Source organism: Dermacentor silvarum, chromosome 11, assembly GCF_013339745.2.
Source record: "Dermacentor silvarum isolate Dsil-2018 chromosome 11, BIME_Dsil_1.4, whole genome shotgun sequence".
NCBI classification, from domain to species: domain Eukaryota; kingdom Metazoa; phylum Arthropoda; class Arachnida; order Ixodida; family Ixodidae; genus Dermacentor; species Dermacentor silvarum.
The window spans coordinates 32,634,203-32,654,837 of record NC_051164.1 but is presented as its reverse complement, the minus strand read 5'-3'; the positions used below and the strand labels follow the sequence as shown (position 1 = coordinate 32,654,837).

Genomic DNA, 20,635 nt, shown 5'->3' with positions numbered 1-20,635 from the left:
GAACACCCAGTTGCATTTCCGACAGCTGATCTCACAGCAGCAGGGCATGAGCGGTCCCATATTCATGCTCTTTCGCTGAGGCAACGTGCGGCGCACCGCCGAAAGCGCCATCTCGTTTCTCTCGAGCAAACTGCTCCACGAAAAGGGTCAATAAGAAGCTGTCGTTGCGCGAAAATCTAATGTTTCACGTTGATTCCGCATTAAAGTGTGCGAGCACTCGAGAGCACGTATAATCAAATCACATTATCTCCCAGAAAGCACAGTTACTGGCGGGGTTCCTTGGCTAAAAGCGGTTATGGACAGCTTGTGATTGTATTTGTAAGGGACTGTTTGTAAGGGCGCACGGCGACACGTGCACGCTTAAAGTGTCGAGGGGGCACGCGCTTGGAAACTATAATGTCCTCGTGTGTATACAATAGTGTCACTGGCGTAGCGAGAAATGCTTGGGCACGCAAGTGACCGAGGTCGGGGAGGAGGCCGATGGCTGCGCAAGTGGCACAGAAAGAAATTTCAGGGGGAGGGGGGGTATTTGCCCAGTGTACCCTCCCCCACTCTCTCACACACACGGTGAAAAGTGGGGGCAAAGTAAGCTATTTGGCCCTCTTCCTTTCGTCGTACGCTACCCTCTTCTCTCCAAGTACAATGAACCGCTCACCCCCCCCCCCCCCCCCCTTCGAGCTCGGAAGGAGTTTTGCAGGTAGGTACTTGGCACGTTCGTGCTTGTGAGGTAACCAGAGTTGCTACTCGTCCGGACGCTGTTTAATTTCAAGTTTTGATCCAATCATAGAGGCGGTAGCAACCCCGTGAGCCATTCAGAAACGACTCCAGGATGGCCAATCAGTACTCCAGGATGGCTAGCCACAACCTCGTGGTTAGCCGCGGAGCTAACGAGAATGGCTATAGCCACTGACACCGCAAATAAGGGCAAACTAGAAGCTGGAACATGATTGCTTTGTAAATCTACACAAGTACAGCCATACGGTGCAAGCACTGACGAACAGCAACGCCAGACAAGACAAGGACAGAATTATCTTCCTTGTCACGATTTAACCAAACGACAGCGGGTTTCAACGCGAGAAGAAGAATTGTATTTGGGCAAAGGCGGTCAAGGTGGACGGATAACGACGACGAGCCCCTGCGGTCTCGACCGGCGGCGAGGCAGACGGGGCTTCCTTCTCAGAGACGACGTGCGGCAGCGCGGGACGACGGGCGTCCCTCACCGATGACCTCGCTCGGCGCCGGGCCCGCCATCAACCGCCGGTCGGCGGGCGGCGGGCGGGCGCTCGTGCGAGGCGCTCCTCTACTCGGTGAGGCAGCTGCCGCCCCCCTCGCTGGTCAGGTCGTCGGCCAGCAGCTTGGCGGCGGCGCGGGCGTCCTCCGTCAGCCCTTCGCCGCGTTCTCGCCGCATCACCGCCTCGTCGGCCACCCGCTCCTTGTCCGCCTCGCCGGCACACTCCAGCGTGAGGCGCATCATCAGCAGCTCCGGGTTCAGCGCCAGCTCGTCCTGCGTGTCGAGGCGAACAGTGTCGCGGTCACTGTGGTGGTATATATGCCACGTGTCTCTGCAGCTAACTTCAGCCAAGCTGTTCAACGGAAAAACTTGAAGAACACCGCGGAAGACACCAATTATAAGATCTACTACGGTGTTCGGTCGTTAGAGGTCCGATGACCAAACACCGAAGGTCTTAAAATCGTATATTGCACCGTGTTCTTAAAAATTTGTTTTCTCCCTTGAACAGCTTGGCTAATTTAGCTAAAGCACCATATATGCGTGCGACTATTAATTCCAAAGTTCGAATATGGATAAAACACAGTGGAACCTCGTTCATACAGTACTGCGTAATACGTTTTTCGGGATATGATGTTTTTTTCCCGGCCAACATGTACGTACAACAGCATGTATTTTCATGCGATTGATACGATCGCGTTCTCGCTTGAAATTGGATGATACGACTGCAAACTGGTATTTCGGAAACTCCAAGCTTTATATTCAAGTGTACTACATTAAATTACATTCTAACGACCCACGAACAACGTGTTAAGGGCCGGCGACGCTAGCGGCAAAACGCGCGCCACATAAGCTGCCGCAAGCAGGGTTTTCGTGCCGCATGGAGCGATCGGTCCTGGACCAATTTAAACTGCCGCGGTCCCCGGCGGCAAACGATCCGCAAGCGAAACAGACCAATGAGAGCTGCCCCCTTCAGTGATGTACGCGCGGGTACGGCCGGCCGCGGGGCACGGCTGGAGGTGCGCGCTCACTTTTTAAAGAAGCAAGGGTGCGCGCTACTCCGGACCGGCCGTAGCGCGGGAGACTGGTGTCATGTAAGGTGTGATGCGGACCCGCCCGACCGCTATTTTTGCACTCGTAGTATCGTCTGCTCGCGTCAGCTTTCGGTCGCGCTTGTTTTGGTTGGCTTTTCAGGCGAGATATTCATGCGGTCACGTGGCTGAATGAAGCGCCTGCCCTCGTCCGGCAGTCGTATCACTCATTGTAACACGCTGCTCTACGGTGTTACTTTGTTTCGAAATTACTGGCCTCGTTTTTCAACTTTCAAAATAAATTGTTTACGCGCTTTGAAAAAAAGTTCAGTGAAACTGAGGAGCTAATTTAAAGTTGCTCAATAAAAGACAGTTTCGCCCGAAAGGTGAAGCATCAGTTGCGATAGCAAATTAGTAGACAGCTATACGGAGTAAGGATAGTCGTTTTATCGGCCGTATAAACAAACTTGGAAACATTCGCTTACTAACTGAATTAACAAGCATGGTGTCAGCCCCCACAAGCAAACACTCGACGATCCCACTCGACGACCGCAGCCAACCGCTGTTAAAACGCTGGCGTGAGCAAGCGCGACACCAGCAGCGAGCGAAAGTGGCTACATGTCATGTGGTTATCGGCCTTCATGTGGTCTATCGGTTCAACGGAAACTGGACGGCGAAAGCACAGCGCGTGCAAAGGTAGGAGGCATCTGCAGATCGCTTTCAAGATACGGCGCGCGCGACCGACCGCGGCAAAAAAGTACAAGTACGCAGTAGCTGGCGGAGCCGAAGCCGCACCCCCTATCCCGCGCTGCCTTCCCGCTTTCCTTCATTCGCGCGCAAGATTGAGTCGCCAGGTCCCCTTGCACCCGGCCGCGAAATACGCAGTTGGTGCCTATCCCCTCCCCTCCCTCCCACCTCCCCACGGCCTCTCGCGCGACGGAAGACGTTGCGGTTGCTCTCCGCCGTGCGCTTGCTCTCCGTGAAAGCGCGCGTCCCTCTCGCGCTTTCACCCGCACATACCGCAGCTGCTCGCGGCGACAATTTTAGCGCCCTTGGACTTAATGCGGAACCTCACGGCGACGGCAGAGATCCGCTTGGAGTGTACATATAATTGCTATCGCAATAAATGTTTGTTGGCTGCGGTTCATGTGGCGTAATTTGTAAATTGCAACATGGACCATAAGGTAATTATCTAAAAGGTTAATTGGTTAATTTGGTAATTAGTCGATTCTGGATTTCAAGTTCCTGTGCAAGTAATATCCGCCTTTTCGAGTAGACGAGCTCATGAACTAGAATTGGGCCATCTGCCACAGGCAACCTTCAAAAATGTTGGAAAGTGTTCGCTGAAACACCTTGTATAAAGAATTCACTCAGTAACTGAAATGATACCAAGCCGGATTCACTAGAAATCAGAATAAATAGAAGTCTAGAAGTCATGCGCAGCAGCGCTTATACTCGTACCCAAAGTACTAAAAAAATAAAAGAGTGCAGTTTGGCCGGGAAGGCGAAGCAGTATTAGTGATAGCGAAGTAGAAGACAATTACACGAAGGAAGATTCTTACCGTATCAATCCGTGTAAGTATCGCACCCGTGTAAGGGCCGCACCCATAACTTGACAGCCAATACTTAAAAAAAAAAGAAAAGACATCCAACCGAGAAGCAATCGCGTTCCGTGCGCTGATTCTGGTCGGGCTCAACAGCGAATTGTCGCGCGCAGCATACTTTCGAGCGTCGCTACTGGATGTCGGGAGGATGCGATCGCGGAGATTTAGGGCGGATTTCATACTCGTAGTTGGAAAAATGAGGTCAAATGGCCCGGTCCCATGAAAGGCCCGTCAAAATCGCGACAGAAAAGTGCGGCCCTTACACGAGTCTATACGTTAGTTATAATGGCCACATAAACTGTAGTAAACATTCACCTAAAATTAAAATAGTAAGCATAGTGTAATGCACGGACCATGTAAACCTGTGAATACCTCACTGGATGACCTCGAGTACTCGCTTTCACAACGCAAGCATTATGAAGAAAGCCGGCAACGGAGGCGAACGGTGCTTACAGCCGCGCGATTCACCGCAACTCCGAAAATTAAATTCATAATCATTATCTGTCTATTTTTATGTCCACTACTGATGGCCTCTGTCAGTGATCTGCAATGATCTCTGTCTCTTAACTCTGCAACACTAGGGGCGCGCAAAGACAGCCCGGCAAGAAAGACAGCGAGCATGAAGTTAGCAGCCATCCCTGCTCGCCCTTTATCATTGCACCCAGCAATGATTACCAACAATTAGATATGACACGCCGGCCGCATAAAAGTCAGCCGCGTACAGTCATTCACAGGTATGGCAGGGCTAGAGAATAAGACGCTAGCACTCCCTCCCATTTGCGCTTGATTACGTGACCTACAACTAACCGGAATATTGAGCGCGTGGCATGATAATGCGCATCAAGCCGCCATCCTTTTCGGCTCACTGTTACGTGCTTTTTCCCGCACCCACATAGTATGGTTCGCTCATGTATATGGCTATTGGATTTAATACCCAACATCACGGCGACAACAGGGAAAATTTGACTGAAGTGTCTATATAATTGCTTTCGCCATAAACATAAAGCGAGAAATAGAAAATTGTTAGCAAATGGTATATATATATATATATATATATATATATATATATATATATATATATATATATATATATATTCGGAAAGCTGGTCGGGCTCCAGCCCCCTCCCCCCGGAAGAATGAAAACTTTCCGCCTATGGTGCCAAGACCTTTAGAAAGTTTTATGCTGCTCTTTACAGTAAAACACATCAACTTAAATTAATAAAGCACGCGTCACGCCAGTTTCGGCACGTATTTGCTGCCCTCATACCGGCAACACCGGGGAGCTGTCGCTCGAAGTAGTCGCTCGCGTGGGGCACAACTTGTAGGTGACGAGCGAACGAGACAGCCATCTACATCGCGTCACCTGTCGCTGTCGCGCGCAAGATAGCCCACGTTTGGTTTCGGCTTCCCTGTAAGTAACTTACGCGGGCTTCTCCGCACAAAGACCCTTAATGTGGAAAAGCCAGCTTTAAATAATGAAGGAGATGCGCACTCACCGACAACTTTCGTAGTCGTGTCTGGTGCCACGCGCGGGCTACCGACTGTAATATGTATTGGATGTGATCCGTGCCGTGTGTCGCCCGAGTTTTTTTTTTTTTCTTTTTTTTTTTTACAGTGAAGTTGTATATACCTAGGCTGAAACACTCGTGGTCCGACCACAGAAACCCTCCGGCGGAAGGAAACCCATCGAAAAACCTATCGAAAACCTAACGAAAACTCGCGTCTCGTTCACTTGGTATATACCAAAAATTGGCATGGAAGAGTACGAATGCATGAATAACATGACTGATAGGTCATGACATCAAAAAGTCGCAGTTTCGCTCGAACGACGAAGCATCAATTGCGATAGCAAATTAGTAGAGAGCTAAACGGAGTAAGTATAGTAGTTTTATCGGCTGCATAAACTTGGACATATTCGCTTACTAACTGAATTAACAACCATGGTGTCAGCGCGCACAAGCAAGCATGAATAGATCACACTCGATGACCGCAGACAACCACTTTAAAAACACTAGCGTGAGCAAGCGCGGTGGCAGCAGTGAGTGCAGGTTTGTGCGGTTTATCGCTTCAACGGAAACTGAGCGGCGAAAGCACAGCGCATACAAAGGTAAGAGCCGTGTGGAGATCGCTTTCAAGATACGGAGCGCGCGACAGCCCGGAGCCGCGCAAAGTACAAGTACGCAGTTGCTGGCAGAGTAGAAGCCGCACGCCCTCCCTCCCGCGCCGCCTTCCAGCCTTCCTGCTTTCGCGTGGAAAATTGAGTCGCCGTTCCGCTTGCGCCCGGTTCGCGAGATGCGCATTTGGTGCCGCAGCTAAACGTCGCCTCCCCTCCCTCCCTCCCGTCCCCCCACAGCCTTTCGCACGACGGAAGACGTCGCGTTTGCTCTCCGCCGTGCGTTCGCTCTTCGTGAAAGAGCGCGTCCCTCGTGCGCTTTCACTGGAACATACAGCATACGGCGCGCGGCGACGATTTTATCGCCCTTGGACTTTATACGGAACCTCACGGCGACGGCGACGGCAGAAATCTGCTTGGAGTGTCCATGTAATTGCTATCGCAATAATAACACCACATGCTCGTCACTTACGTCAGATTAACGGTAATAAAATCACATGTGGCGCATACCCAAATTGGATATGCGGGTATGAGCCAGGTATGTGTGTATGAGACAGGGACAAGAAATAAATGAATAAAGAAGGACGGAAAGCAAGAAACAAACAAACAAACAAAAATCATAGGAAAGAAAGAAATAACGTGTGGCTCATACCACCGCCCATGCACCCCGTACAGATGGTAAACCAGCTTCGCTGGTTTACCATCTGTACGGGGTGCATGGGCGGTGAAATTTTTTTTAAGAAGCAGGAGGAGCACAATACTGTGGGAAAACTTGTGGGAAATTTCGAATATTTGGTAAAAAACAGGACATGGCTGGGGACGCGATTCTGAAGTTCTCGCTAACCTGAAATCCTACTTGCTTGATAACAGGTGGGTGATCGAACGCTCGACATAATAGTGCATCTATAGCCTATATCTATAGCTTAATGTTAAACTAGAATATTTTAGCTTATCGTTTCTAGCTTAACTTTGAAAACGATGAAATGACAGTGGCAAGCTCCCAGTCAGGACGCACCCCCATGTGTCCACGAGAATGGAATGGACACATGGGAGTGCACGTTGTTCTGAACACTGGGAAATTCCGCCATACAGTGTGAGCCAACCAGAAAGGAAGTAGCAGCCCTGCGAACCAATCGGATGTGACACGATGGCGACATTGACAACATGACGAAATTTCACAACGCCCAGAATAGCGTATATCCCGAAGTCTCGTTCAGGAGAATTCATGGGGCGGTAGGTGTTCTATGAGCCACATCTGAGCCGTCTGTCACACCGCGGGTGGGAGGGCGTGTGTGACACAGCGCACCTTGTGCTGGGGCGGCGGCGGCTCGTGAGAGGAGAGGCTGGTCTGCGAGGCGGCGCTGGGAGGCCGCGAGCTCTCGCCGTGCTCGTCGGGCGGCGTGGCCGACACAGCGCAGTCGGTGCGCGAAGGCCGGGGTGTCGGCACACGGCCCACGATGGGTTTGAGCTTGAGCGGGTCCACCTCCGGGTCCAGGTCGGTGGCGATCACGCGACGCTTGCCGTCGTCGAACGACACCGACCGGCACTGGCGGCCCGGGTGGGGCTCGTGCACGGCCATCGGGCCCTGCGTGCAATGTTGAATTGCGCTGCTCCGAAGTTCTGGCAACCATACGTTACGCGAGTTACGCGTTCGTGTTTTAAGAAGGCAATGTTTAAGCCACATGCAGCGTTTCTTCACTTGACACACCAGGCTCTCAGCATCTCCACACCATCGTCGGTAGCCGGTATCAGCTTCGCGTTACCCCTTCCTTTGCAAACACAAATATAATTCATTACGCTAAACTGCTGCTTATCAGTTTTAAGCTAGACAATGCTAACCACACGAAGCGTATACGTTTCTTCAAGTGTCGACCCGACGCTTCACATTTCTCAGCGTCGCCACACCGCTGGCTAGTTGGATCTTCGATAACCTGTATCTTCACGTTACCTCCTTTCGGCTACGAACGTAGCTACAAAACGCTAAACTGCTACTCAGCGGTCGTCAGTCAACAGCCTGACGACGCAAAGGTCGACGTGACAACGCGACTCGGCCGCGGCGCGTCAAAGACACTCCATGGAGGCCGCGGCAGTCCACGCATATGACCCGTCACGATATCGCGCGTCTCTTCCCGGCGATGATATATATAATGGGACGCGGCTTAATCGGCAGCTGCCTCGTGTGGCAGGTGCACTGCATATAGCGTGATGGGACAGCTGCTTTGACCAGCGATTCTGCCGGCGGTGCAATATACCGCGCCGCGTAGCGTCTTCCCGTTGAACTCACGTCCAGCCGTGTGTCGACGAAGTGAGCTCTGTGCGGGGCGGGTAGCGGTTGTCTCCGGCGGTCCGTGGAACGCTCGGAGCTGCTGCCGATGGCCATCGGCCTCCCCGTGGGCCGGGTTGTCGGCCGCCGCCCCCCGACCGGCACAGCTGGTGCGCCACGCCACGAGATACACCCGGCTCGCGCTCGGCCCGGCGACGACGATGATGATATGTTGGCGGTAATTAAGTTCACGGTAAAGCCACTTCGACGTGTCGATTGGTTTCGGGCAACGTGTATAATGAGCATCATGATGATGAGGATGAAGGTTGTGGGTTGGCGCAGGGTTCTTTCCATCAGACAAACCGGAATGCTGCCCTTTGCAGCAAGAACAGCGGTCCTCCGTCGTAACCATCAAGGTGACTGCGCGCGGCAACATACACGTGGCTACTAACTTCTACGACCAAGGCTGATAAGGAACACTAAAGATACACTCCAAGTTAGCCTACTCTGGCGAGGTATCTTTTTCTTTCGAGATTCGATTTGTGTTTGTTTGACGGGACAAGGTTTGTCATTAGCGGAGGAAATGAAGCGCGAAGTTTGTGTTTTTGAATTTCGCGCTCTGACGCAGCGCCAGTACATTGATATGACGTCACTGATTTCACAGTATCTTCGCACGTTTGGACCATTCTTGCTCACAAAAAATTATCAATACTTTCTAGATGGAGCCTTCGGCTTCTTTAGAATGCAACAAAACCTTTGTTTGTACGTACTAGTACCGAGTAGGCGCCGCCCTAACGTGATGGCGTCAGGCGGAAGGCGGGAACTTCAAGCCAGTCTTTCGTTCTTTTTCTTTTTCTATTAGCAAGAGTTGGCTCACGGCAAGGCTGAGAGTTCTTAGATGTATTCGCGATTCACCACTCCAGTGTAACTCAACATTCTGAAGTCTGTCGGATCTGTCATTATCATGCTTCTTTGGGAAAAGAAATGGCCAGAAAAGAGAATGTTGTTGAACTTGTGCGCGTTGAGGGAAAAGAGAACTAATGAATTATCTGCAAGATATTGCCTCTAAAAAATTGCATAACACTGTCACGTGAGAGCACGTGCGTCTCCCAGTTTTCCGAGAGTGACGTGGATAATGCCGGAAGCACTGGCGCGGACCAATCGGCGAGCCTGGCGAAGACCAATCAGTGAGTGCTTTTTCCTCCCCAGTCAAAAAAATAATTGATTCCAATTGGCTTTTCCAATAGGAATCAACTGGCAGCAATCGAAACTAAATAGAAAATCGTTACTTCCAACTGGTTACGATTGGGTCAGTGGAGAAACCAACTGGAGTTGCCAATTGGAATGAACTGGACCCAATTGGAAAATCCCTAGTTCCAACTGGCACAATTGAGAAGTGAAACTATTTGAGTCGAATTCGATCTGCCATTTGGAATCAACTGGGCCCATTTGGGAACATTTGGGAAATCATTACCATCATTACCTCGAATTGGTTACGATTGAATCAGGTATGCAACCAATTGAGTCCAATTGGACTTGCCAGTTTGAACCAGCTAGGCCCACTTTACATTCCCAAATGAGTCTAATTGGACTACCAATAGGATTAAACTAGAACGTAACCAACTGGAAAATCGTACTTCCATTTTACGAACCCATTAAAAAAAATTATGCGTGGCTCTGCTATCGCAAACACCAGAGACCAGCGGAGCTGGGGAAAACCTAGTAAAGAAGTGGCGAACCACACACTTCGTCTAACTTTTGCTGGGCTTCCCCCATCTCCGCTGGTCTCTGGTGTTTGCGATAGCAGAGTCACGCATAATTTTTTTGACATGCCAGTGCGGATTGAGAATGCTAAAATTAGCAATCTCTCGCTTGAGTCTTTCGGAAGCGACGAGTATCCAGATCTCTGGTCAAAACCTGCCGAGCCGCCGCCAGAGGCATCGGCTGCAGTCACGGACACCGAGCGCATTCGGCGCGAACGCGGGGAAACGCGGTCGGCGTCGACAGTAGCTCTACGCGTCCCACTACCACCTCCCTCACTCCTCCTCTCCACCTCGCATCCGCTATGCTGCGCGATGCTATTTTTATACTCTGCTTTTACTCTCTCTCAGTTCTCCCTCCCCCAGCTCGGCGAAACTGCGGACGACGGAATGATCATTATAGTGAGGTTCTAACAGCTCCGCTGTAAAAACTGGAATGAGTTACAGCTATACAGGGTGTACCAGCTATCACGCAGCACGATTAAAAAAAAAGAGGAATGGCGTTACGCGAAGCAAACCTAGTGCGTATTGTTTCCAGTACAGTGGAGTAGCCGCCAGTAATTTTTTCGTTACTGATATTTAATTAGGTAATTGTCAGTGCCGAGAGACTGGCGTCTCGCGGCACTTTGCGTGTATTCGCAGGCATCTTTGACACTCAGAAAAACACATTTATGTAACACGTATGTAGTAACAGAAAGCTGTATCGGGAGTTTTTCGAGTTGCTCTACAAATTTCTCATTGATACTTTGATAATTATATGACTATACTTTTCGAGTTAGATAATTCATTACAATTACCTAATTAAATATCAGTAACGAAAAAATTACTGGCGGCTACTCCACTGGAAACAATACACACTAGGTTTGCTTCGCGTAACGCCGTTCCTCTTTTTTCTTTTTTAATCGCGCTGCGTGATAGCTAGCTGGGACACCCTGTATATACATGCAGTTGGTTCCAACTTGCGCCTGCAAATATCCTAACTTCATCACCCCACCTAGTTTTCTGCCGTCCTCGACTGCGCTCTCCTTCTCTTGGTATCCACGTGGTCCACCGGTTATCCATCCTACGCATTACATGGCCTGCCCAGCTCTATTTCTTTTAATTAATGTCCATTAGAATATCGGCTTTCCAAGTTTATTCTCTGATCCACAACCGCTCTCTTCCCGTCTCTTAACGTTAGGCTTAACATTTTCCGTTCCATCGCTCATTGTGCGGTCCTTAATTGTTCTCGAGCTTCTTTGTTAACCTCCAAGTTTCTGCCCCATATCTTCCGGTAGAATGCAATGATTGTACACTTTTCTTTTCAACGACAGTGGCAAGCTCCCAGTCAGGATTTGGTAATGCCTACCTTATGCACTCCAGCCCAATTTTATTCTTCTGTAAATTTCGTACTCATGATCAGGGTCCCATGTGAGTAATTGACCTAGATAAACGTAGTCCTTTACACACTCTAGAGGCTGACTGGCGATCCTGAATTCTTGTTCCCTTGCCAAGCTATTGAACATTATGTTTGTCTTCTGCATATTAATCTTCAACGCCCCTCTTACACGTCCTCGGTTAAGGTCCTCAATCATTTGTTGTAATTCGTCCCCATTGTTGCTGAATAGGACAAGAAAGTTATCTGCAAGTTGCTGAGATATTCGCCGTCGATCCTCACTCCTAATCCTTCCCAGTCTAAGAGATTGAATACTTCTTCTAAGCATGCAGTGAATAGCATTGGAGAGATTGTGTCTCCTTGCCTGACCCCTTTCTTGATAGCTAACTTTCTACTTTTCTAGTGAAGAACCAAGGTAGCTGTGGAATCCTTGTAGATATTTGCCATGATATTCACGTATGCCGCCTGTACTCCTTGATTACGCAATGCCTCTATGACTGCTGGTATCTCTGCTGAATCAAATGCCTTTTCATAATCAATGAAAGCCATATAGAGAGGTTGGTTGCACTCCGCAGATTTCTGTATTACCTGATTGATGACATGGATATGATCCATAGTAGAATATCCCTTCCTGAAGCCAGCCTGTTCTCTTGGTTGGCGGAAGTCAAGTGTTGCCCTGATTCTATTGGAAATTATTTTGGTGAATATTTTATACAATACTGAAAGCAGGCCAATGGATCTGTAATTCTTCAATTTTTTAACGTCTCCTTTCTTATGAATGAGTATAATGTTGGCGTTCTTCCAGCTTTATGGTACACTTGAAGTCGTGAGGCATTGCGTATAAAGGGCCGCAAGCTTTTCAAGCATGGTATCTCCTCCATCTTTGATCAAATCGACTGTTATTCCATCTTCTTCAGCCGCTTTTCCCCGGGTCGTGTCTTGCAAAGCCCTTCTAACTTCATTGCTAGTTATAGAAGGAGCCTCTGTATCCGGTTCATCACTACTTCGAATGAAAGTAGCTTGGCTGCTCTTGGTACTGTACAAGTCAGTATAGAATTCTTCCGCTGCTTTTACTATGTCATCGAAATTGTTGATGATATTACCCTGCTTATCTTTGCACATCTTGCCGTGTGCTATGCCAAGTTTTCTTCTCACCGATTTCATGCTGCGTCCATATTTTGCTGCTTCCCCAATCTTTTTCAGGTTATAATTTCGAATATACCTTACTTTCTTCTTGTTGATCAGTTTTGACAGTTCAGCGAATTCTATCTGGTCTCCCGAGTTTGACACTTTCATGTTTTGCCGTTTCTTTATTAGGTCATTTGTTACTTGGGAGAGCTTACCTACTGCATGGTTGCCTTGGTGCCTTACCTCCCACTTCACTTGCTGCTTCAATTCTACGACTGCAGAATTGTCTAAATCAGATTCGTAGACGTATGCGAATATTCGAAACTTTTGAATAACGAACCGAACAAGGGTTCGATTCCGTCTGCAAATCTCATAGTGATGAATAATATTCGAATGCCTACGAATATTATTCGTTTTGGCGGCCCTATGTAGTTACAGGCAAAAGCATGCGAACTTACGTAGTGGAGCAAGCTACATCGCTCAGGGAGCCAGATATTACCTGTCAAACAGCATCATTCGTACTCTCCGAAGAGCCATTTGAATGCGAACAAACTGCTTATTCGTTCCTAATAGTCCAATCGTGTTTTTATTAAACAACGCTTCATAACGTGTAATGTAATGACATGAACTTGCTAACGCTAAACAATTACAATTTGGGGTTTTAACGGGCAGAAGCCGTAGTGGGGGATTCCGGATTAATTTTGGCCACCTGTGGGGTTCTTTAACGTGCACCCAACGTATGGTACACGGGCGTTCGTGCACTTCGCCCCCGTCGAAGTGCGGCAGCCTAGGCCGGGATTCGATCCCGCGTCCTCGGACTCATGCAGCTCAACGCCAAAGCCACCACTTTGGGTTTGCTGACATTACGATCACTAGGATGTGAGCACAGTTTTATATTAATTGTGAAAATGGCCTGTTCATTATTAGAAAAATATTCGAAATTCGGTTCTATTCGCTTTTGGCACTATTCGATTCATATTCGATTCGGTCTCAAAACTTACCATTCGCACACCCCTATAAACTCGCGTCGGGAAAGCTGTCAGCAAAAAAAAAAAAAAAAAAAAAAAAAAAAAAAAAAAAAAAAAAAAACCCTGAACCACTACTACACAATTCCGCATTAATACGATTTTATGACTCTATATCCGGGATGAACATTCTGCGTATAATCGCTTCCGATTGAGTTAATTTTGGTAAAGAATTGGAGGCGACAATCATTATAATGTACTAAAGGTCCCAAGAGGGCATAGCATCTAAGGGTCACACAGTCACCTAAGGCTGCTCCGGAGAAGAAATAGAAGACTTAGCATGACCTAAGAGCTGGGTTGTACAATTGTTTCTGGGGCGGTATATTTTTTCACGTTCGAGGATACAATAACTCTCGCGAGATTTCGCATGAGTAGCACCGGACACGTAGGCGACAGTATTCCTGGCACAGTACTAAGCAGCAGTGGCGCACCGACGGGGGGGGGGGGGGGGGGGGGGGGGGGATTTGGGGGTTGTCACGCTCCCCCCCCCCTGAGGACGACCTAACCCCCCCCCCCTTTTGTTTAACCCCTTTTCTTTCCTTGCGTATTTGAGTACTGCAACTAAGATGTAAGACGCGCAATCGTCTGCACACTCGCAAAAAGCGCATTTTCTTGACAATTTCCCGTGAAGAAATTGAAATTAGTGCTGTTTAGATGGTAATGGCAAACTGTCAACCCCCCCCTGGCAGAGATCCTGGGTGCGCTACTGCTAAGCAGCACGCTTTCTTCGCACAGTGCGAAAGTGATTGGCTGATAATGTCGCCACGTGGTTAAGACTAAACGCTGTGTACTACCGAGAACTTACATGAACGAGCCAACAGAGGACAGCAACACACTCGTCGTCTAATTTTCAATAGCTGCCGATCTATTTAGTGCGTACAACAAGATATAGCAAGCGCGTGAACATGTAAGCAGAGGCTCTCAGGGTGAGCAAGTGATATGATGACAAAAAGGACGGTATGCGCAGCGTTCAAAGGCCGCGGCTTCATGACAGGGGCTACGATTACACGGTGCCACGTGCTTTCAATCTGGCACATTTTTGCTACGTGCAAAATAAACCAGCATAGTAATTAAAAGTCTAGCGTGTATCCTGTCATCCTCTTTTCACTTGTTCGTGTATTTTTCCGCTAATACAGTTTCGAGAGAGATAACATAAACACAAATTACATTGAGCCTACTTCTAGCATGACTCAGTGATTACGTTTCCACATGCAACAAAGCTTATAATTTAGTATAAACTAGTAAACATTCATCATTAGCAATTACCGCTGTAGACAGCCTAGGGAAGGACAGAATGAACGAACACGAGGCGCTGTAAGTCATCTTCATCTTCATCTTTCTGGGGTTTTACGTGCCAAAACCAGTTCTGATTATGAGGCACGCCGTAGTGGAGGGCTCCGGATTAATTTTGACCACCTGGGGTTCTTTAACGTGCACTACAACGCAAGCACACGGGCGTTTTTGCATTTCGCCTCCATCGAAATGCGGCCTGGCGTGCTGTAAGTCAATGTCATTATTTGTCGCGTTCCAAAGGCTGTCTGATGCTATTTGCTTTAGCTACACGAAGCTTCAGCTAGGATGCGGAAGACTCCTGAGGATCCGGAATAATTCTGACCTACAAGAATTTTATTTATTTATTATTTATTTTATGAGTGCTGGAATCTCAGTAGAGCGTATCACTGAATTCCGCTTCCAGCGTAATGCGGCAAAAACTAGTGGCGTTCTAAACTCCTCTGTAGCGCTTGGGCCCAGGTGATCCTGCACCAACAGGACAGCGAAGCATGCCTGGAATTCGAACAGGGCCGGGAATTTTATAAAGCGATCGCTGCATCTGTAAGCTGCTGCAAACATTGCGTATGGCATATTCGACAGGTTCCTACAGCTCTCCGGTTTGGGTTGTAGCGATGTGGAGCCCTCTCAAGATTAGAAACAGAGAAAGCCTGCCCGAGCCGAACGTTTCAGCAGCTCCTAGAGCAATCGGAGAAGACACGTGACCGAAATTCTGTCGAATCTCGTTAGCACTGTCAGATCAAAAGTGACAGTCCCTCCTAGCTTCCTTAGTTCTCCGAATGAACCAGATGAGACTGTTGAGTGCCGAGTGTGAGACTGCCAGGTGAGACGGCTGATGTAGACCATGTGAATGTAAACCGTGCCGTCACAGAGCTCTAAAGCGCTCGAAAGCGACCTGTCGGATGTACCAAAAAGCACGTAGCCGAGGGGAAAATTAAAATTTCGCGCCATTTATCTTTCAAGTTCAATGCTCCGATTGGATAAGAGTTCTGGCGTCATTACTGACGTCATAAGATATTGAATGATCTGAAGCAAACCAAAACAAGCTTACTTATTAGTGGATACATTTCCTATATAGATATTACTTTAAAAGAACGCAGGACACTAAAAATTACTATAACATAGGTTTTGTTTCAGTGTTGTTTACGGTCGGCATCCTGTTTCCGGTGCGCCATCTTTACTGAGAAGGAAGTGCAACAAGTCCAAGGCAGGGCCTCCGAATCTCCCTGTATAAAAAGGTACGGTTCTCACTTCCTTGCACGACCATCTCACCTCGTTGAGAATTGGCACTTTCGACGTAGCAGAGACGAACCTTCCATCAAATTTTAGTGTACGTTGGTAGTCGAGGAAGCTCTGTTCTAACCTGCGCGGAGTCGACGCGCCCAGCCCCTCCGGCACTCATGTTCGTTCCTGTATCGTGCTTTACTGACGATTTCGTTGGATTCGAAGCCAACCGATGCCAGAGTCCTATTGAAAAAAAAACGTATTGTATCGGTTACAATTTCCTCATGGTCGCGATCACCTTTCAAAGTCGTGTGTCACTTCCCGATGTCGCGCTGCCTGTCATACCTTCGACGGGAGATGACAGCGGCGCTTCGCTTTTGAAACTTTCGAAACTGCTGTTTGGCTTCCGGCTTACGTGAGCCACCGCCAGCGGGGTTCGTGACAGGAAACGAGCATCGGCACCACGACCGGTAGTGATCGGCACGCAGAAGTGCCGAAACGCAGTTCCTGCTAGTGATACTTCGTGCCGCACCCATGTTCAGAGGTTTGTTATAGTCTGCGCGTGCAAAAATGTGCTAGATTTCGTTTAACGCCTAAGTACTATTTTTTTACGTGGGTTCTTTGTTTTCGATTACGCATTAGAGCCTTTGGAGCCTTTTAATGCCTCTTGCACGGTCACTTTCGATTGCGCTCGAGTCAAGTCTGATCTAAAGCCTCTGCACGGTTGTTTTCAGCATGTTTGACTTGAATCTTTAAATGCTCAGTCATACCTGTTGCTTCAATCATGCCAGGTAGTTTCACTGAAGGTCGAGTTCATTGAGGGCTGCGACTGGTTAGGCCACAGTTTCCGCCTTCAGGTAGACTAACGATAAACGTGTCAAATTTGTGTAATTTTATTTCAAGCCGCCGGAGACTGCATTGAAAGCAAGTCAAAGTGCATTCTGGCATCACCTAGAGAGTCATCGTAATTATGGAGCAATTGAATATCGATTTATTGTGCAGTCAGTCATGCCGAGTTTCGTCATAAAAAGAAAAGGTAAATTTCCTGCTCAGAGCACATGCATACGCTAGTTATTGGCTGCAAGCGTTAGGGAGACAGGGCAAATTGCTCCATCACTATTGCTGACAGAACGATGAACATGCCGTCAAACATAAACAGCGCATTGAGCAAAGTGGGCGTCTTGAGTTTAGGTAAGCAGAGCGTTCAGTTTACCTGAAGCTCAATGTCCGTGGTCTTTTCCCTTGCTGCCACTGGGCAGATGTGGTCAAAAGTAATTGGAACATGGGAGCTGGGGTTGAACTTCATCCCGGTGTTCTCTAGGAGCCTCGGGAAGAAGCTGTAAATTGTATTATGCGTGCACATGGGCCAGTGCCGATAGGTCAGTTTGCAACTCTTGATCAGTTGCTTTACCCATGCATTGCAGCAACTCTCACAGTTTCTGCAGTTGGAAATTCGCCAGCACGGTGGTGCTGATAGCATAGTCGCCTGTGTCGTGAGGGTGTGTGTACTGCGTGCAAACTACAATAACAGCTACACTATCAGCGCTGGCCTGAATGGATGCGTGATACAATTTCTAGCTTCTTCCCAAGGCTGCTAGAGGGCAGTGGGATGCAGTTTGGCCACCAGCTCCCGTGTACCAATGATTTTTGTCTGCACCTGTATAGACGTGGCAACAAGTAGCATACGCAAATGTGTATACAGTGACCGATGGGGCGGTCACATTCTTACCAAGGTTGCACCCAACACTCACTTCTTTCCACTTTTCTGTACGATAGTTTTATCCACTTCCTAGGGCACCTTCCCTTGAGATGTACAGTCGACCGATTCTTCAACAGTACTGCGCAAGAGTCGACTGGCCAGCCAATGGACGCCTTCAAATGTTGCGAAGCGACTATATCAGCAAAAGATGAACAGGTTCTTGCTGATATCATTGCTTCATGCCATTAGAAAGTGCTGACCAGCTGCCTGCTCGACGCTAGTGCGGTAATGTTAAAGAATCGATCGACTGAACCTTTCCGGAGGCGCGCCTCGTCTCCTCGCAACGTTGTCGTGAGTTATCAATTGCCTCCGTGTCAGTGTAGCTCCCGTCCTGTTTTGTCACTTAACTAAACCACCTCTTGGCCTTCCTACATGCATCCTGTTGGTGGTACCACAATCTTGACTTTCCAGTTTAGCTGCTCTGGAATATGCATGTTCCCTCTTTGTCAAGCCGTTGTAGCGCAAATAAACACACAGGACAGAAGTCTGTACACCATGGGCACTACACTCAAAACCGGTTTATTACAGTCCCCTAGAAGACCATAAAATACTTGCGAAATAATGTGCCTGTGTACAGGTTCATTAAGACGAGGGGAAAATATTAAAAAGAGAGTGAATCTTTCTTCCACATAGACTCACAGGAGTATTGCTGATGCAATCTGTTCCTCTTTTCCCAATATAAAAGGGCTCCAAAAGATTGCGTGCTCTAGTTTCTTTACTTCTGCCCATAATCTTGAATCTCGTGAAACTATAGTTTGCACTTGCAGGACATGCAATGGGCAGGCAGGTGCATGTTGCCTTTATTCTTAATTGGAAAAGTTTGTATGCATGCGATGGATCGTGACACTTGCAGTTTAGACAACTTGCGTTGTGGGCACTTACTGCTTTCATGTGCAGATGGGTTCGGGGATTTGGTGACTAGTCGACTGGCTGTTGCTGCCCACGGCTTTCATGAAATTGCACATTTTTAGTGAAACAGAGCATGGGCAGCCCCTGTGCTTGGTCTTGCCAGTGTTTATTATTCGCATCACTCCTCTACATTGTGCAACGTAATATGTAGAGAAAGAAAAGGCCTGATTGACTCCCCTGCTTGTTTTGTAGATGTCAAACCTGCAGCAGCAGCGAAAGATAGTGGAGCAGTTGCGCAGAGAGGCTGGCCTCAAGCGCATGGAGGTGTCTGCGGCGGTTGAAGACCTCAAGGTGCGTTTGCCGAGTCACTGCTGCCATCTTGTTTCTTGAAAGTCTGTTAGACGTTATGAAAGAGCATAAGAGACTAGTAATAGTATTGGCAGAATCATTGCACCATTCAACGCAGGCTGAAATAATCCCATTCAGGTCATCCTTTAGCACTGTCTGTGTAAAAACAGGAACTAATTTCATATGGGAATGAAATGTGAATGGTTGGAAACCATTTCTGTTGTTAGTCTAGCCCATGTCAATGGCATTGCTCTGCGAACAAGTTACTGAAAATGTGGGAGGCATAACTCTTCAAGTCGAAGCACCAATCATGATAATTCATTACATGTGTGAGCGTGGAAGCTAAACATTTCGACAAAGTAGGTGGTGTCCAAAACACGGCAGCCATGACGTCTTTCTAGCTGCTGCAATCGCTTCCAGCGTTTGCAGTACACGAAAGCATGGCCTTCGAGATTGGTTTCCATTCTGCTGCTGGGGCAGGGGCAGGGGAGCAATTAGCTGTTATGCGGCTATTACCTGTCTGGTTGGACTTCATCATCATCAGCCTATGTTTATGCCCACTGCAGGATGAAGCGCCCCCCCCCCAACGAACTCCAATTACCCTTGTTGTCTGTCTTGTGCCAGCTTACATTTTATGCCTGCAAATTTCCTAATGACATCACGCTAGGTAGTTCTATACTGTCCCCGACTACGCTTTCCTTCCCTTGGCAGCCATTCTGTAGATCTTAATAGTCTGCCCCACGCTTTACATGGCCTGCCCAGCTCCACTTCTTTCTTTTGATGTGAACTCAAATGTTGGCTGCCCCCGTTCGCTCTCCAATCCATGCCTCTTAAGGTTACGACCATAATATCTCATTCTATTGCTCATTGGTTGGTCTTCTTATGAATTCAATAATGTCTGCAACCAAAAAAGGGACAAGGGTAGCGATGGGGGCTTGTTGGTGATTCATGAGGAACACTTTTGATGCAGCGCGAAAGGTAACATGGACACAAGAAGGCGCAAGTAAAAAGACAACACACAGGGCTGTGTGTTGTGTGTCAAAAGTGTTCCTCAAAAAAAGGGAGTTTCACAAAGCTCACGGTCTCGGGGAAGAGCCGGCTCCTTCCTCAGGAGCTGAATGGATGGTGGCCTAGGGCAGAAAAAAAAACAAAAAACCGTCAGATTTAATGCTGTCTTTTGGTTGGAGACGTTATTTACTTTGTAACACGTATGAACCAGCGCCAAAAGTTTAGTGGCACCCTGTGGCATGCAGCAGGCCTAGTAAGTATTGTTTCTCAAGTTTGTGCCGGGTCTCCCTTCCCGCTCCTGTGCAGAAGTACATCCAGGACCACGAGAGTGACGACTACCTGCTCGTGGGCTTCCACTCACAGAAGGCGAACCCGTTCCGGGAGAAGAGCTCGTGCAGCCTGCTTTAGGCCGCCCCACCTCCGCACCGCCTCTCTCTCTCTCTCCACACCCGAGCGCCCTCACCCACCTTCGCCACAACACCTCCTGCCGCCAATCGTCTTCGAGCCCAGCGTCCAATGCACAAATACAGCCCTCTTCTCACAAGCCTGCCTGTTCCTGTCTCACTCTGGCCTGCTGCCACTTTACAGGGTCACAAAGAAAAATGATTAAGCAGGTCGATAGATCATTCA

The 20,635-nt window shown here is 48.4% G+C and overlaps 2 protein-coding genes across 3 annotated transcripts; one reads left to right on the top strand and one right to left on the bottom strand.

Moving 5' to 3' along the window:
- Positions 1–1,078: 1,078 nt before the first annotated feature.
- LOC119432364 (uncharacterized) lies at positions 1,079–17,588 on the bottom strand. Of its 2 annotated transcripts, XM_037699531.2 has the most exons (3): positions 8,261–8,418; positions 7,283–7,561; positions 1,079–1,504 (listed from the first exon to the last, which is right to left on the bottom strand). In XM_037699531.2, exons 1-3 carry the CDS (start codon positions 8,354–8,356, stop codon positions 1,301–1,303), a joined length of 579 nt encoding a protein of 192 aa, XP_037555459.1. In that variant the 5' UTR covers positions 8,357–8,418; the 3' UTR covers positions 1,079–1,300. The 2 variants fall into 2 exon arrangements, with proteins under 2 accessions (XP_037555459.1, XP_049514559.1); XM_049658602.1 differs by lacking the exons at positions 7,283–7,561; positions 8,261–8,418 and adding an exon at positions 17,255–17,588.
- LOC119432365 (guanine nucleotide-binding protein subunit gamma-1) lies at positions 15,937–20,550 on the top strand. The gene is made up of 3 exons (XM_049658603.1): positions 15,937–16,055; positions 18,902–19,000; positions 20,312–20,550. Exons 2-3 carry the CDS (start codon positions 18,902–18,904, stop codon positions 20,411–20,413), a joined length of 201 nt encoding a protein of 66 aa, XP_049514560.1. The 5' UTR covers positions 15,937–16,055; the 3' UTR covers positions 20,414–20,550.
- Positions 20,551–20,635: the final 85 nt, after the last annotated feature.